Here is a 17,438-nt window from a genome sequence, read left to right as displayed (position 1 = left end):
GTGGCCTGGACACTACCTGTGAATGAGCCTTACAAAAACACCTTTTCACATTTGCTAGCCATGACACAGGCAGGACTACCTGGCGGTAGATGGTTACAGGTGATATCATCAGGACACACATGCAACAAACAGCAACTGTGTGCCCAAAGGGTCAGTTGAGCAGCAGCAAATGACAGCTAACTATATACAGCAAAATCTCGGTGATATGAACCCGGTTGATACGAATACAAATTTCGGGATGATACGAATACGCAAAATTCTCTGGCCAAGTGCATTGTGTACAATGTGTAAAATTTCGGATGGTCTGTGCGAACTGCAACTGCAACCTTGAGCACTACGCACCGCCCATACAACGCTGACTCCGCGATCGCCAGCCACGCTGCATGTACGCATCACGAGCAATTTGCAGTGACGCGTGGTCCGCACTAGCGATGTGCGATCCGCCTGACTCCGCGTACTTCTCGCGCCCCGTACAGCATGACTGGAGATGGCGACATGCGGGCCGCACGGCGCTGCAAACTGCTCATGGATCACGATCGCGGAGCCAGCATGTCCGGTCCGTGCGCACCCGTCGCGTACACCGCCGCCAGCTGCAGCGGTTGCAACGTCTGCGGTTTGTCGACCACGCCCCACAGCTTTCTGCGGCGCGTGGCCGACAAACCGCAGACGTCGCAACCGCAGTAGCTGGCGGCGGCGTACGCGGCGGGTGCTCATAGACCGGACATCGCTGGCTCCGCTGCGGCGCGTGGCCGACAAACTGCAGACGTCGCAACTGCCGTAGCTGGCAGCGGCGTACGCGGCGGGTGCTCACGAACCGGACATCGCTTGCTCTGCAATCGCGATTCGTGAGCAGTTTGCGGCGCCGTGCGGCCCACATGTTGCCATCTCCAGTCATGCTGTATGCGCCGCGAGAAGTACGCAGAGACAGGCGGATCGCACATCGCCGGCATCGTGATCATTTTCCCCGCCACGAAAGGTTTGCAGCGGCGCACGGCCGTGAGTAGCAGTCGGCGGCGCAGGCGGCGGGCACGCACAGGCCGCACATTGTAAACTTTGCGACTGCTAGTCACCCTGTACACACCGCGAGCAGTCTGCGGCGCTGCGCGGCTGGCACGTCACCATCTCTTGTTGTGCTGTACACGCCGCGAGAAATCCGCGGAAGCACACGTTCCGCGCGTCACGATCACCTGTCTCACTCAGTGCGCCGCGAGTGGTGAGTTGTGACCGCGCGACCGTAATAAACCTTTTTGGACGTAAACAGATCGGCGCGACTGCCTTTCCCATGCTTCTGCATGCTTATTTTCATTCGTTTTTATGATACAAATTTTTTCGCGACCCCGTGAGATTCGTATCCCCTAGGTTCTACTGTAGCTAGCTGATGTATATGGCCGGCCAGCAAATAAAGACGATGACCAAGCAGCATCAAGATCAACTTCGTGCTATGTGGTACGCTCGTACCAGCCTGTTATGGATACAGTACGGCTATGGTTCAGTTAGTGCCCCTAATCCTGCATTAGCTTCCTCCTAGCCGGAGACAAACTAGTGTGCTGCAGTATTTTGCCAGCCAAGGCTGTATGGCTCCTGCAAATTTACTATCTCGCATCCATGTACTCAAATGCCCTTTACAGTTAATTAGCTCTGACGAAGGCAGCTCAAATTAAACAAAAAAAAGAGTTTGGATGCACTCACAAAGCATGCGGTCCTGAAGTTCACGAGAGGGAGCAACCATGACAGGACTTTTTGAGTGACAGTTCAGCAGACCAGGATCAGCTCCATGTGCCAGCAACAGTGAACACACTTCAGCCCGATTCTTGGAGGCTGCTTCATGCAGTGGTGTGAACTGCCACAAATCCATGGCATTCACATTGGCCCCATGCTGCAATCAAAACTGCAAACTCAATGACCCTGCTGTATTTACAGAATTAATTTCAAAAGTGGGGAGTACAACCAACGTACAGCATGGCACACTGCTAATATAGGCAAGACAAATGAGATCAGGGATGGTGTTATTATGTCTTTTCTGTCCACTTCTTTAGTTTGAACTTGAATCAATTGCAAACCCTGTTGGTGTTCCCATGGAGCTCAAACCAACACGCCCATGAATATTTCACAAAAACTGGATTTAATCCTGTTCTACCCAAAAATGTGCTATGCAACTTTAGCATCCAAAGAAAGGGCACTAAAGAGAGAAGGTAAAGAGAATGCTGCCAATGCCACCAGAGTTATGATATTAGGTGCAACAGCAGGATTACACAAAGGAAATGCATCATTCATCATCCCCACCAGCCTGACTACACCTGCATCCCGTCTAGTCTGTCCTCCATTCTTCCCGCGCAATGCTTTCCGAGTTACGATGATTTACCAACCTGCCCAAGTCTATTCCCGTCCGACTACACCCATTGCAAGGCAAATGCCTCTCCCATACAACTCCCAATTAACCTGTGCCAACTGTACCCACCTAATCTTATCCACCCACCTAACTGCTGCCAATATGCTTGCCTCTTGTTAAGAAATGCAATTTGCTCTACGAGGGGAAAGCTATCACAAAGAGAGTGGGTCGCTGAAGCTCAGCAAGAGGGTGCCTCGTGTTTACAGTGCAGTACAACTATAACATTGAGAAAACCAAGAAATCTGACTATGATAACCAAAAATTTCATCATTATAGCAAGATCACTTCCCCTGACAGCATGCACAATGTTGACTCTGGTCATGTCAGGATACACTCATGTTATGGGCAATAGAGAAGTGTGTGCCTCTCTGAGCATGAGGAAGCTGGCCAAAAAGACAAGATGCATCCAGATTACGCCCCTGGTACATTTCTTTGAAATTTTTTTTGTTTTTGTTATGTTTTTGCAGTAAAAATATTTTGACATGCTTTTACTTCATTTCTCAAAACAACATTTTGACATATTTGCAATGAGGGAAAATAGCATCTGTTCTATTCAGCTATCAATGCAATTCTTTTAATTTTTTTTGCCGAAACGATAAATGCATGTAGCATGCATTATGCCTATTTTTAATGCAGTATTTGCTTCAAAACTTTTTTGAAATGGGTCATGTGTTTGATATGCAATGATAAAAAGGGAGTAATTACTCATTGGCATCCACCCAAGTGCAGCCATATGGCTACAACTGTACCGCATTCTCAGAAACCTGGGACCACCGCCTTTCCAGGGCAGTCGCTCTACCAACTGAGCTAACCAGGACAGTCAGCAGATCAGATGGTAGGGCAAGAGCGAATTGATCAATAACTCAAAGTGGGAATGGTATTAGTCGAATATTTAGGGGAAACCCCCAAGGGTTCCCCCTGAATATTCGACTGATATGCAGTGATATGGCACTTTTCTCTATCAACTTTGATGAGCTCTAACTCTAGTTCAAATTGACCTAGAGCATTGACTTGTACCTTATTACGCTCCTTAAACATTCTAAATTGTTTTTACATTCTAAAAATTGTGCTGGGGATTTCTGTTTAGACGCTAATTTTTCTCCAAACAAGAACCCAGATTTTAGTTTCTTTTTTGTAGTATTTCAGAAACTACTTCTCCTATGATAAAAATAATTGCACTTTTGGAAACAGCACATTAAGATGCATAAAATGTGAAAACTTAGTTCAGATCTATTCATAAATAAGGAAGTTGCCTACGGCACCTGTCAGAAACAAGCAATCAAAACACAGGCCTCATGATTAATAAAACCCAGCAGACATGCAAAGGTTTATTTTAGACCCCTGAAATGCAGTAATACTATAATGCATGAAATAAATTTACAAATAATTTTGAAAAAGGGCACTAACCTCCCATGTGATGTCACATGGGCTTGCAGGCCACGCCCAAGTTATGCGGGCGGGACGAAGCATGGTGGGGCGCCGTTGCGACTTTAGTTATTTTCTTGTGCTGAGTTGAGAAGGGAGCATATGTTCGATCACCCATATCTTCAGGACTAATAAAGTTAGCTTAAAAATTTTTGCTTTGCCGTGATGATTGATGGGATACCTACTGCTCATGCGCATTTTTTAATTTTCCTAATCAGCTTTTCATGGACCCTGTATAGTGTCCAGGCTCTGAGTGACTGCATAACAGAGGGCTTCTGAAATATCGACCACCTTTAACATGCAGTGACATTGCGCAGCAGATAGGTGCGTTGCATGTATAACACCGATCAAGATTATGGAGGTTTGAAACTTTCCTCCTTCAATTTTAGGAGTTTTTCTGTCAATCGCAGGCCAAAAGCTACGAAAAATTGCCACAACATTGCTGCCATTTTGCTTTTCTGCAACCTCGAACCGCGTTGCATGCATTCCACATACGCACCATGCTCTCGCACTATGCTAATGAGTAATTACTCCCTTATTACAAATCTACTCCACCTGCTATAAATGGCCCTAAGAGCTGCAACAACAGTACCATATTTTCCAGTGTATAAGTTGCGTTTTCTTTAATGAAAATTTCCTCGGCGTGTTTTATACTCTGGTGAGACTTATGTATGGAATAAATACGGGCCTCAGCGGCCACGCCTGGTTCACAGCCGAGAAGGTGCCTGTTCACTGCGCGATGTCAGCATAAGTTAAGAGACCCAGGTGGTCTAGATTAATCCTGAGCTCAAAACTAGGATGTCACTCATAGCCAGTATGTCACTTCGGGATGTAACATATGTGACATACATAAATATTACGTGGGTGGCGTTGAGCCGGGAAATGAGGCGCCGCAACTATGCGCCATCTTCTGCCATGCATGCATAGTAACTGCATTTTGAAGAAACACCAAATCATCTTGCAAAAAACAAAATGCAGCCATACATTTTTATGAAGAAGAAAAATGTGTTGTTCATCTTAAAATGGTCGCTTGGCAATAACAAGTTTTAATTTTCGAGCCACTTCTATTCGCATCATTTCCGTCTGCCATGGCTCTTCATTGCTCTGCATAGAGTTAAACTCTGTAGCATTTCATGCGAGCTTCACATCTGTGGCGTCGCGTCTTATTTCTCACTAACTATGGTGCCAGCCGTGAGGCGAAAAAGTTGCAAAGCGAAATTCGAGCTGCGTGCAGTTGAATTTGCCGAGGTGCATGGGTACCGGGCTGCAGGAAGACAGTTTGCAGTTGGAGAAAAAGTATCTGGAACTTGTGCAAAGCCACCAGTGTGCTCCACATAGTTCCCCGCGCTGCTCCTTCTTCTTCTTCCTCCTCCTCCTCCTCCTCCTCCTCCTCCTCCTTCCTTCTTTCCTTCCTGCCTTTTTTTTTTCCTCCGAAGGTTTTAAATCATATGCCATTAAATACCATCTGTATGAATCAAAATAAACGATTTTTGAAAAGTACTGCTGAGACTTTGGAATGCACCTGTGTGAGCACTGTATCACGGGATATGTGCATATGCAGCGGCTGCTGCAAGCATGTATTTCCGTCACATATTCTCACAGTGTGATCCTCAAGGAGTTTTCTACTGAGTGCAACTTATTTGTGTTTTTCATGGAAAAACTGCCATTTTGAGGATAGTGCGACTTATACATAAAAAAATACAGTACAGTCGACGTCACCCTTGCGTAAAGCGCTCGGGCAGTGCTCATCCCGCAATAAAAACTGAAATTAAAAATAAGCCCACAATTTTCAGTCAAAGTGCTCGTGCTCATCTTCTACACATGTCTGTGTGAATCTACTTCCGTACAAGCATTGCTTGTAAAAAGTAGAAACTGCGATGAGGTATCCAGTTTTATGCAGAGAAGTGCGCCGATCGAGCGCTCTACACAAGGGTGACGTCGACTGCACATCTCACTACCCATGCAACCCTTCCAAGCATGCAAAGATGAAAGAAGTGAAGAAAATTAATGGTACATACCTTTATCAGCATTTCAGTAACTTCGAAATGACCATAGGAGCACGCATTATGCAAGGGAACCAGGCCACTAGAAAAGATAACAGAGCAACAATTTAAAAAATATCCCTTACTGCACCATGAGAATGATCACATTTAAAAATTATATAATCAACAGCCCTTGCAATGAACAGATAAGCATCACGATTGTAAAAAAAAGGTGGTGCTGTGGTTGGCAGCAATATGGGGGCTGCACGAAGCAACACTGTCTTCGAAATCAACCATGCATATGCGAATATCAAAGGGGTGATGACAGGGCCATTCGAAGTATTGCCGTTTTATACTTCTGTGAATAATATACAGGTCTGTGATTCCACTCACAAAATTTTAGTGCCTAGCGTGCGGCACATATTACAAAAAATGCGATAGAAATCCGAATCAGGAAGCTCCTCCCACTGAGAGCGACCGCCATTTTGAAATACTCGTGTGACGTCAGAAGAAAATACGCGGCGAAACGTCGTCTGTAATGCAGGCTGCAGTATCATTAGACATGTCTCTTTTTCTTTTGTGGACGATTGACACAGTGGTCGTTCCTCATGCGAAAGTGTTTGATGAAGATGTTACCGCACAAAGGTGATATAGATTAACGCATGTTTTCTTTAGCATAAGGCACGGTCACAGTCTGTTGGCTGCACGGTTAGGTTCTTTAGCTTATCGACGCATTGATCTGTCGCATTACACCGGCGACAACGCCAGCACAACCAACCGTCACCTACCACCGCAGTGTGAGATTTTCAGCCCCGCGACGCTGACGGTACTGATCAGCGGACGGTCGCCCGATCTGTTTTGGTCGGATCGGAGGCCAAGCGAGAAGCTGACATCCGATGAGTTAACGGCCAGAACAGCTGCGCTTGTCTGTAGCTTAAGGGGGGACATGGCTCTTTGCGGTCGAAAATCAGTCTAGAAATACTTTTTTTCTTCATTTTCGCGGTCCTGAGACGTTTCCCCAACTATCTGCAAATTTAGATTGAAAAATACCACCTATTTCGCACGTTACAGCACTCCAGAGTTGCGAACCTGAACGTTTGCCCCTTTAAATTGAGGTTATATCACACAGAGTTTTGATCGGTCACAGGTCGATAAACGTGCTCCACCAGCATCATTTTGGTCTCGTTAGAAAGACGGCGATTCAGGCTATTCCCATGTCACGATCGGCATCTGTGTGCGAACAACCGAAGCGGAAAACAAAGGGACAAATTTGCACGAAACACGCGCTGCTATTGGGCTTCGAAAGCATGTGACCCAAACGACCACTTTTGGTTGGCTGCCGGCGTCAGCTGCTTGCAGCTTGGCGCCATTTTGAAAAGGTCGCGTAGTTAGGCCTAGCTGGTTTAGAGACGTTCCGTCGTCACGACCACGGCGTAAAACGGGCAAAATTTAGGTCCGAGCTTCATACTAACCTAAAAACCGAAGAAAGTAGAGAAAATAGGTGCACCGGTGACACGGCATCCTGTTATCAGCAATCAGCAACGAAGTGCCAATGCTCGGCGATGGGCAGATAAGGGCGTAGCTGATGGTGCTCTGCACAACAGATAGGAGGGCAAACGATTTCCTCGAGGAGATCCCTGCCGCGTGCGAACATCGTAATCATGACGATGCAGATAAAAAAGCGATACCTACGCAATTTTCATGCGTGCGAAAGACCGAACACTAGGAGAAGTTAGTGGCATGGTGGCAGCGGCAATAGGAGCCTTGCGCTGCCCAGGGGGCGCCGCGAAAATGGTCCTAAAAAGCGCCCCCAAGGCGTCTGCTGGGTAGTACAAATCCCCGGTATCTGCAACCGAATGCATGGAGCCAGTATAGATCCACCGCTTTAATTTCTATTATGTATGAATTACAACGAATTTAAGACGCTGAAAATTCTTTTAGTGCTGTCATGACGTAAGAAAAGGCAATAAATAATTTAACATCAGGCATTATACGACATGCAGCAATCGGAGGCAAAGTCTCGATCGGCGCTCTGCCAGTCGATGTAGCCAGGCAAGTGTCGCGTGAATTCGTGGAGCTCTACGAATGCTTTACACGCAGCTGAGCTAAAGCAAGTGAATACACGAAACCGCAACATGGATAGGCAGCGTAAACAACCTTTCTGATGCATAGACAGTCTTTCTGATGGGCACCTTGAGCCGGCCGTGCATGGGCCGTTGGGGCTTGTCAATGCATGCATGTGAGCTTGCAAGTTGATCTTAAGCTCATTTTTACTTTTTACGCACCGCTTAGCTGATAAATCACACTCATGTTTGGAAATACAGTCCACGTACTGAAATGTCCCACAGAAAGCTTAAGCTGGGACTGCGGAAACGTTCGAATTACGCCGCGGCAGGCGCTTGTGTTCACTGTTAGGTGCGGATATCACAAGGCGCGCTGACCTCGTTTCACTGCTCAACTGCTAATAGCGTTTGATTTATGTGCTTGCAGCTCTTGAGCCAGAGCTTTTGCCTGTTGGGGGCAGTGGGGACTTTACATATTAGAAATAAGTGCTCCATCCGATCAAGAACGTGCGGTGCATGACCGAAATGCTATTGTCGGCTGCTTAGAAATTACAAATATGCCCCACTTGATGTCAATTACTGTTTTCTCTTGAAAGTAAATGGCTGCTTTCATCGAGATAGCAAGCGCTTTAAGTAAACTATTGTTTATCGTCTCCACCTTTCGTTGCTTGAGGTTTCACTCTCGATCACAAATAAAAACACGTATATAGCTGTACTCTATATATTTCAGCTCTGAGCCGACGGAGAGGCCAGCTTAGAGCGAACGGTGTTTCTCTAACCAGTGCATGCATGCATGCACATGACCGCCAGTACCAATCGCACCGTAGCACCGTTTCGTGCTGCTTGAAAGAAAGCAGTAGAGTTGAACAAAGAAATTGTAAACTTGTCCGTGGCACCCTACGACTCAAGCGAAAATAGCAGCGGTGACGATGTTTCAGGACGGATGGTACACGGCAAGATCAATGCCGCATGCTTTGAACATTTCGCCTGAAGGCAGCCGCAGCGCTTTTTGTTTTTTAATTTTAGGCTACTGCTGGTTCATAATAACGTCCATGATACATGACTCTTTTCACGCTCACAAAGGGGCAAAAAGAAGCACGAATCGAAGTAGAAAGCCTTTGAGATATGTGCTGCAGCATAGGCAGAGCCGCCGTTGTACTATCCAGTCAGGCTTTTCTTGGCCGCCACGAGGCGGCGCCACCCTACTCAAAACTCCAGCGCAAGGTCCCTATCGCGAAACGGTGTCACGTGCGGCATGCGGAATGGCAAACTTTGTCGAAATAAATTTGCTTCTGAGTTGCAGGGAAAATTATCTGATGGAAAACGGTGCATTCACACCAAAAACCAATCATAACTCATCTTATCGAGTTGCTTAGCCTTGGGAATTCAAAAATATGCCCAAAACGTTTATCGCCGATTTCTCAAAATTGAATTTTGGACACAGTCACCAGATTAATATTTCTGGTCCTGCTCTTGCTAGTTATTTTCTTTTGCTAGAAACCTAACCTCATGTATCTTTTAACACTAAGGTAAATGTAATAACCATTCGAGAAAACTTACTGAAAAGATTGTCTTGGCACCAAAATGAACCTTTACTTTTTTTTTATGGTGTTACTTTGACTCAAATTGGTAAAAAACATTAATTTTTGCTTTCATTTACTGTCTAACCATTTCTGATTATACTGATATGTCAGACCTTGCCATAATTTAAATCTACATGTTCTGAAATGTTTTTTCCTTGTTTTGTCAAAACAGTATTTTTGAAGGTGCTTGGAGGAGATCAATATCTCCTATCCTGTTCTTGTTATTGCTGTAATTTTTTTCTTTAGAAAGGGAATCCTGCCAGTCTCATGAAACCAAGGTAACTGCAGTGACCACAAAAACAAATTTACTGAGAAGGTTATCTTGTCTTGAGTACCCAAATGGACCTTCTTTTTTCAAACGTTTCCTATTGCATAATTTTGGCTCAAATTGGATCACTTTCCATCTGTTTCTGATCTTGTTGACATATCAATCATTGACATAATTAACACTACATAATGTGAATTGCTTTTCCTCGTTTTCTCAAAACTGCAATTTTGAGGGTACTGCAATTTTGGCAGAGAAATATCTCTTAAACTATTTGCGCTATAGTTCTCATTCTTGTCTTGTTAGAAAGAAAAACTCTTGGACAGTGCAATAGGACTAAAATATGTAGAGTTATTATGCGGCAATATTTACAGAATTATCAATTATAGGTGCCAACTTGGGCTTTTAGTCATAAAAGTTTGACTTTGTGTAACTTTGGTTCAAATTTTTCTAGCACGTTAATTCATGGCTACTGGCACTCTATGAGCCTTCTAGATCACTCTGGCACGTCTATTTCATCATGCCATAAAGTGTTTAGTAATTGACTCACCTCCGAATGAAGAACATGAATTAGGTAATATTTTGAACTATTTCATCTACAAGAAATCTAATAAGATATTTGAAATCAGCATGGAAAAATATATTAACGGTGCAAGTTTCAATCAGATCCATAAATAAGGAAAAACGTTCTAAAGCCGTTTTAAGAGGGGTGTCCCCTCCTTAACAGTGTTATAAAAAAGAGAACAAGCAGCTACACTTTATATGTTCCCCCTTCTCTACAGCAATGACCTTGGCCAGAAATGTTAGTCGGCGCCGAACTGCTAGCCCATTCCGCGACGAGTAGGCCTAACGCGAGTATGCGGGGTTCGGGTTTAGTTTCGGCAATTACGGAGCTCACATTCACGAGCTTTAGCGGTTGAATGTGGTCATCGAGTGCAGTTATGGCAGTAGTGACCCCAATTCGACAACTGCTTACATCACAAAGCACGTGCACATTGAGCGGGAAGCATTGATGTGACTGTCAGCACCGCTTGTGGGTACCCGGCACAGGTAGGGGACGTAGCATCCACGGCGCTTCTTAAAGCGTAGTTGTAGCTTAACAAATAAAGGTGCAACTAGTGCAACAAGAAGTGAATAGTTTTGGTATTGCTAGCTAAGCTTGCATTTTATGCCGTGCGAACGAACAGCATACATCCAGTCATTACAAAAGTTATGTAAACATACACGTTTGGGGGCGCAGTCATAATCTGTGAATCAGCACATCCCTGTGGGAGTTTAGGGCTCACCCACTAAATAGTAAATTGAAGCAGTCACGAGCCATATTCTGGACAAGCACTAGAAAAACAAAAACGCAAGATGAGGCTCTGGAGTCAGTGGCAGTTGCGTGCGCGGCTGCGGGGGAGGCGAGACGGAGACTGCAGCCACTGGGAGGCTCTTGTTCGGTGCGGGCATACAGTGAAGCACAGTCGAATCGCGTTAGGTTTTGCGATGACGAGACTGAAGTGGCGGCGGCACATGATTTCGTGCACTAGCCGCGGCCAGACTGAACATAGTTTTGCAAAAATAGCCTTTACCAGCCAAAAATAATTAAGTCTGACTAACACGCGCATATACGAGAGTAATCCCAAAAATAAGGTCTACAGTTTTTTTATAAATCGAAAGGAATGTTTATTTTAGGCAATTTGCAAATCACTTAAAGGCAGACCATCCTTCTACTTTTCCAGATAATCGCCGTTGCAGTCTATACATTTTTGCAGACGCTGGGGCAGTTTTTGTATGCCCATGTCATACCAACTCGCCGCCATGTCGTTGAGGAAGCGTGTGACCGCATCTTTCACTTCATCATCATCGGTGAAGCGCCTTCCAGCGAGATGTTCTTTTAGCTTTGATAACAACTGGTAGTCACTTGGTGCCAAGTCCGGACTGTAGGGTGGGTGGCTGATGACGTCCCATCCAAACTGTTGCAGGAGAGCAACGGTTTCGCAGGCAACGTAGGGGCGAGCGTTGTCATGGAGGAGACTCACGCCCTTGCTCAGCATGCCTCTTCTGCGATTTTGAATCTCCCGTCTGAGTTTCTTAAGGGTCTCACAATATTTTTCCGCGTTTACTGTGGTGCCAGGAGCCATGAAGTCTACCAACAATACCCCTTTTCGATTCCAAAACACAATTGCCATGACTTTGCGGGCAGACTGTGTTCGCTTGAATTTTCGCGGCTTGGGCGAAGAGAAATGCCGCCAGTCACGTGATCTTGTTTGGTCACAGGAGTGAAGTGGAATAGGGGAGAAAACCTGGGTCAGGGGCGCTGCGCCGCTCTGTGCGTCAGCGCCCTCCATGGAGACCCCGTCAAAACCTCCGCGCAGTGTGGCCGCGTCGTCTGCTCCCCGCCGCATAGAAAAGCATGCTGTCGTCTGCTCCGCGCTGCTATCCAGCACGTGTTTGCGCACGCACGCTCCAAAAAAGGAGGCAAGAAAAAAAAAAAACTGGAATGAAAAAGTGACGCCATGCTTTTTCGCAAAACTCGTGGAAGTGTTTTTCTCTCTTCTCTCTTTCGTGTTGAAACGATAGTTGTCAGTTTTTTTTTTTAGGTATCTCGTACCGCTCGTATCTCGCACCTCTCTTTGTAACTGGCGGTGCCGCAGCAGTCATCGCGGAACCAAGTCGGCCTCAAGAAACAGATACATGTCATTAATGCCATCACTCAGCGCTTATAAAGGGAAAACACATACGTCAATTGTTCTATCCTCATACGCAATCCTGCTTTGGGAGCTCAAAACTGCGCATTCGCTAGAGAAGATAACTGAACTAGGGATTGCACAGCGTAGCTGTGAAGAAGACAAAGGTTTACTTGGAGAGATGTCCCCGCCTGCATGAAAAGTCATCAGACATTTCCTCGCTCTTCGTCTCGTGGAGAGAGGAAACTGCCGAAAAAATGGCATACCTCGGCCTCTCGTCGCCTCGGCTTCTTATCAGTGATCCAGGTAGTTAAGAAACCCCTCATCGTTAAAGGTAGATAAGTCATTGATTTCGGGTGGCAGCGCCATAGCAGCGAACTCCCCCTGACCGCTGTCAGCAGGAACCAAAGGGTAAGGCGGCATGCTTTGTGCCTTTGTAGGGAATGCGTCCTAAACGCGCCGAAAGCAGGCACCACGGCGCCGGCAGCATCGCCTAAAACGTCTGTCCCTAAAGAGTTGAATAGGCCCCTTTCAAGTGGGCAGTCACAAATGGAAAGGAAGCTCCCCAACCAGCGCCCGGAGCACTCGTCGCTGTGTACACGCATATCAATTCTCAACGAGAAAGCTGGACCCTTCATTCTCTGAACAACATGGAAGAGACATCAAGAGGTGCCGCCTCAAGTCCTTCAAAATACCTGTCGCTTGCCTCTGCCTTCGAGTACCGAATTCGCGTTCATGTTTTTTTTTTTTTATCTGAGCCTGCTAACAAGCGCTCTTTGAAAACAATGTCCGCGGCGATCAATTAATCATAATTTCTCACTTTCGAAAGCACCGATAAAAACCGTGCCTCCAGCCAGCCTCTATGTCAGCCGGGGTACAGAAAAAAAGCAAAAATGAGAAACACCACTGGCAAAGAGCGCCGGCTTTGTGCGCACAGACGCACGACCATCCCCCCTCGTCCTCACTCTCCTTCTCCCGCTCCGCGTGCACGTGTGGCTGCCTGTAGCCCGCGCTCCCGAGCGAGCGGGCTGCGCAGACTCCGCAGAGAGCCGCGCGCAGCGCGGGCGCGGATGCGCGTAGGTTTTGTAGTTCCTCTCCGCTTCGCTGGAAACCGAGCGCTGGCGTCGCGGAGCAAACTCCAGCTTTGGTTCCCTATACCCAGGTTTCGTCACCCGTAACTATGGAATCCAAGAAGGTATCCTTTTCATCTCCATACCGCTGAAGAAATACACGGGAGGAGTCAACACGTTGCCGTTGGTCTTCTGTGAGCATTCGCGGAACCCATCTTGCGCACACCTTCTGATATTTTAACTTTGCTGTCAAAATCCTATGAATAGTGCTTCTAGAAATGCCAGGAACCAAAATGCAGAGTTCGTCGAGTGTGATCCTCCGATCTTGCCGCACCATTTCTTCGACCTTCGCGACTGTCTCATCAGAAATCGACGGTCTCCCGCTTCTTTCTTCGTCGTGAATTTCAGTGCGACCAGCTGCGAACTCCCTACACCACTTGCGGACGTTTTTAACATCCATACACAACTCTCCGTACACTTCTGTCAACTGGCGATGAATTTCGATTGGCTGAACGCATTTTGAGTTCAGAAATCGTATAACTGCGCGAGCTTCGCACCTGGCGGTAGCGACAAATGGGAGCTCTATTTCAAATGGCTGCCGAGTCAAGACTGATAGTCCATTTCGCGCTAAGTCATGGCTTGTTTGGAAGACGGGGCACAATGAACACAGCAGTATGGCAAGCTGCAACGCAAATAGTTTTCCTGCAGCCACAGCCCTTTGGAGACCTTACTTTTGGAATGACCCTCGTAACAGCAAGATGTACTGCTTCGATTGTTGACAAGTTTTGTCTGCTCCTCTAATGTCGCAAGGTATGCTCTTGCATCAACGCATGCTTGTTTGGGATCGCTTCCTTAATTGTGTCAGGATGCTTCGCCCCCTTACACCAGTGACATGTGGAGAAGTCATGCGATAGCTCGCAGTCTGCACGCTTTTCCTTATGTCGCTTCCCCCAGATCCGGTCCGCTCGTTAGCAAAATTCGTCACTTCACCAATTAGCTCAGAAATCAGCAACACAACGGTAACCTCTCTTTCCTTTCACAGCACACATGGCAGAAGGAAACATTGGACACGTGCCTTTTTATATGCGGCAGCGCTTATTGCTAAAACAAGCTAAATAACATTCTTTTGATTGAACGCTTAAATAATGCAGCATGAGCCTATCGATTTCGATCTCGACACTCTCTAGACGAAGCCGAAAACAAGTCCGAGGATCTCTAAGGTCATATATTATAGTGAAGGGTTCTAAAAAAAAAGAAAAAAAGGAATAGGCGAAGAAAATATTTTGCTGAAGAAAAGAAAAAGACTTTGCGACCACCGTACATGGTATGCATGCAAGAGTGCAGCCGACATCTCGAATAGCAGACGACATGGAGATATCTCAGTGGTCAATAATTGCCACACCAGAAAGCTGCTTTCAATATTAATAATAAAAATTCATTTTAAAACTACCTACTGCACCGAATGAGCTCAAATTTCAAGGATTTAAACTTTAACGTGTGTGAAGTGAAATGCAATAATCAGTTTATGTGTATCGCCTGTGTTAAGAAACGTTTTTGTTTACGCTTGGAGAGTACCTGTGCACTTTTTCAGCCTGTTCCTCAGATAAAATTGGTAGGCAGAGTGCTGATTCGGCTGCCTTCTCTGCTCCTATTGTCAGCAGCAACAGCCTGCTTACAGCGGTCAACTAAGACGACAGATTGAAAGAAACTGAGAATGTGCCAGGTATTCGGCAAGAGATCGGCCTAGAAGTGGTGCCACCATCATTCAGTGTGGATCAGCAGGCAGCAAAACTGAAAAGCCATAGAATGGTATATATACAGTAAAACCTCGTTGATACATGTTTTGTTTTTTTAATGCCGGAAAAAACGTATTACCCGGGAAAACGCACGATCCGAACTGCCTAAAACTAAGAAAATTAATGGCTGAATGAGGTACAAAGACGTTTAGAATTGAGACTTTCACTGCATAAAAACGTAGATTAGCATTTATTGACACGAAGTATGCACAGCTGTTATTTTATCTTTTGCAGAATTCAGTCCGTATTTGCATTGTCCTATAAGATCTAGCGACATATCTGGTTCGCAGAAGGAATGACGAGCCGGGATCGCTTCCTTGTATCAGGTACTTCGCCCCCTTACACCAGTGACGTGGAGATGCCATTGCGATGGCTCGCAGTCGGCGCGCTTTTGCTCATGCTGCTTCCCCCAAATCCGGCCCGCTCGTTAGCAAAATTCGTAACTTGACCAATGACTGTGTTGTCTTTAATGAAATTGTGGTAGCTGAAGACCAGCACACACTTAATGTTGAACTAATTAGCATACTAGAGTGGTGCCAGGAGTGGGACATGCTCCTAAACAAAAAAACCCGTCTTGCTTCGCATAACCAGGAAAAGATACCCGCTTCTGTACTCTTACTCTGTCCAGGACCGCAGTTTATCCAAGGTGCAGAAATATAAATATCTCGGCGTTACACTAAATAACCGCCTCAGCTGGAACACACATATTCTTAACATCTCCTCTTCAGTCTTTCGCAAACTATGCCTGCTCAGACACAAGCTTAAGGGGAGACACTGGTCTTATAATGAAAATTTTTATTTTTAGAGATATAATAACGAAATTTGGTGTGTATATGTATTTCTTCCTCCTGTTTTCAAAAATGTAATTAGTTTTACTCTATCTCAATTAGTTCTAATGTTATTGGGAAATAATCAAAGCCTAATTTGGTAATTTCTTACGGGTCGTTAGGACAGTTTCCCTCAATATTTTTTCGTTCCGATTAAAATGTAGTTGTAACCAAAGACCTGCTATGTGGAGCTATGCTATTTATATTATCATTGATGTACATCACAGTATAAAAATATTCAATTATGTAGATGCCCCACAATTCGAAAATATAATTAGCTGACATTATTGTTCAATAAATTTGATATGTTCAACTTAGCAATATAAAAATAGCATAGCTCCACAGTTCAAACCTTTTTGAATTCAACGGTATAAGATTTATTAAAATTGCACCACAAAAACCCAATGAAAAGTTCCGTAAGGCTAGTCATGTCACCAAAAAACATGAAGCTGAGAAAAACTCATTTGAAGTTTTGACACTGAGTGCAGAAAATATTGGGAAGAATCTTCGACAACGGATGTTACTCAGACGTTCCCTATCAGTTTCCCTACAAAACAAAACAAAAAGCGTCTTATTCCATCCAAGGAAACATTTTAAAAAAAATGTCGAATGTGTAAGTGAGATGAAATTATAGAGGTTACTTTCGAGAAGTTAGGGTGACTTTTTTTTTTTTTTTTTTTTTTTTTGAGGTGAAAGTGAGGACCGGAGCCAAGGAGACGAGAGCTCCACCAGGCAAACAGTTGGGGAAGAGAACTGCTTCGCTTATTCTTGGGGAAGAGAACTGCTTCTGTTCGAAATCGCAGTTTTCGCAGACAAGCAGAAGCTTTACAGCAAGGCCGTACTCCTTATCTGTTGCCTTGCTCAAACGCAGACTTCCTGCGCCGCAGGTTCCGCACTTCGCTTGCGCGAAAAAATTGTTCAAAACCTTCAAGTCCACAATCACGAACTGGGTACCGGCATCAGCTGTCTGGTAATCCGCACTGACGCCAAGAAGGTCAAACTTGCGCTGGGTTGCAGACTTTTCCGACAGAACGGACTTTGCTTGCGCCGATCGCTCAACACGCTGCGCCTGCTCGGTCGACGAATAGTACACAGCATCAACACGAAGTGTACCACGATCCGAGATACGATTCGTGCTGCAACTTGGTCCCGCGGTGTTGTCATCGGGCAGCGCGCTTGATGTACCCGGCGGATCCAACGAGTCCGGCACTGCAGGCCCCGGCGACGCACTGGTGGCCGCTGCCTGCTGTTTTTTGTTCCACGGACGTTTCTTCCGGCTTCCAAAAGCTCGTTGCGTACTCGGTTTCAATCGACTGTCTCCCGGCATCTCGATCGCAAAGAGAAACTCCCGGCACAAGGCGGAAAC

The 17,438-nt window shown here is 45.7% G+C and overlaps 1 protein-coding gene across 1 annotated transcript in view; it reads right to left on the bottom strand.

The window, feature by feature from the left end:
- The window catches only part of Tnks (tankyrase), a 334,637-nt gene that overhangs the window by 259,938 nt on the left and 57,261 nt on the right, over window positions 1-17,438 (bottom strand). The window contains exons 5-6 of the mRNA XM_084591573.1: window positions 5,833-5,899; window positions 1,690-1,876 (exon numbers count right to left, since the gene is read on the bottom strand). Of these exons, the coding sequence (XP_084447699.1) occupies window positions 1,690-1,876; window positions 5,833-5,899 (254 nt within the window). The remainder of the gene's footprint in view (window positions 1-1,689; window positions 1,877-5,832; window positions 5,900-17,438) is intronic.

This window comes from Amblyomma maculatum, chromosome 1 (genome assembly GCF_055883805.1).
Source record: "Amblyomma maculatum isolate TAMU_Amacu chromosome 1, ASM5588380v1, whole genome shotgun sequence".
NCBI classification, from domain to species: Eukaryota; Metazoa; Arthropoda; class Arachnida; order Ixodida; family Ixodidae; genus Amblyomma; species Amblyomma maculatum.
The sequence above is the reverse complement of the archived record's forward strand: the minus strand, read 5'-3'. Positions and strand labels throughout refer to the sequence as shown.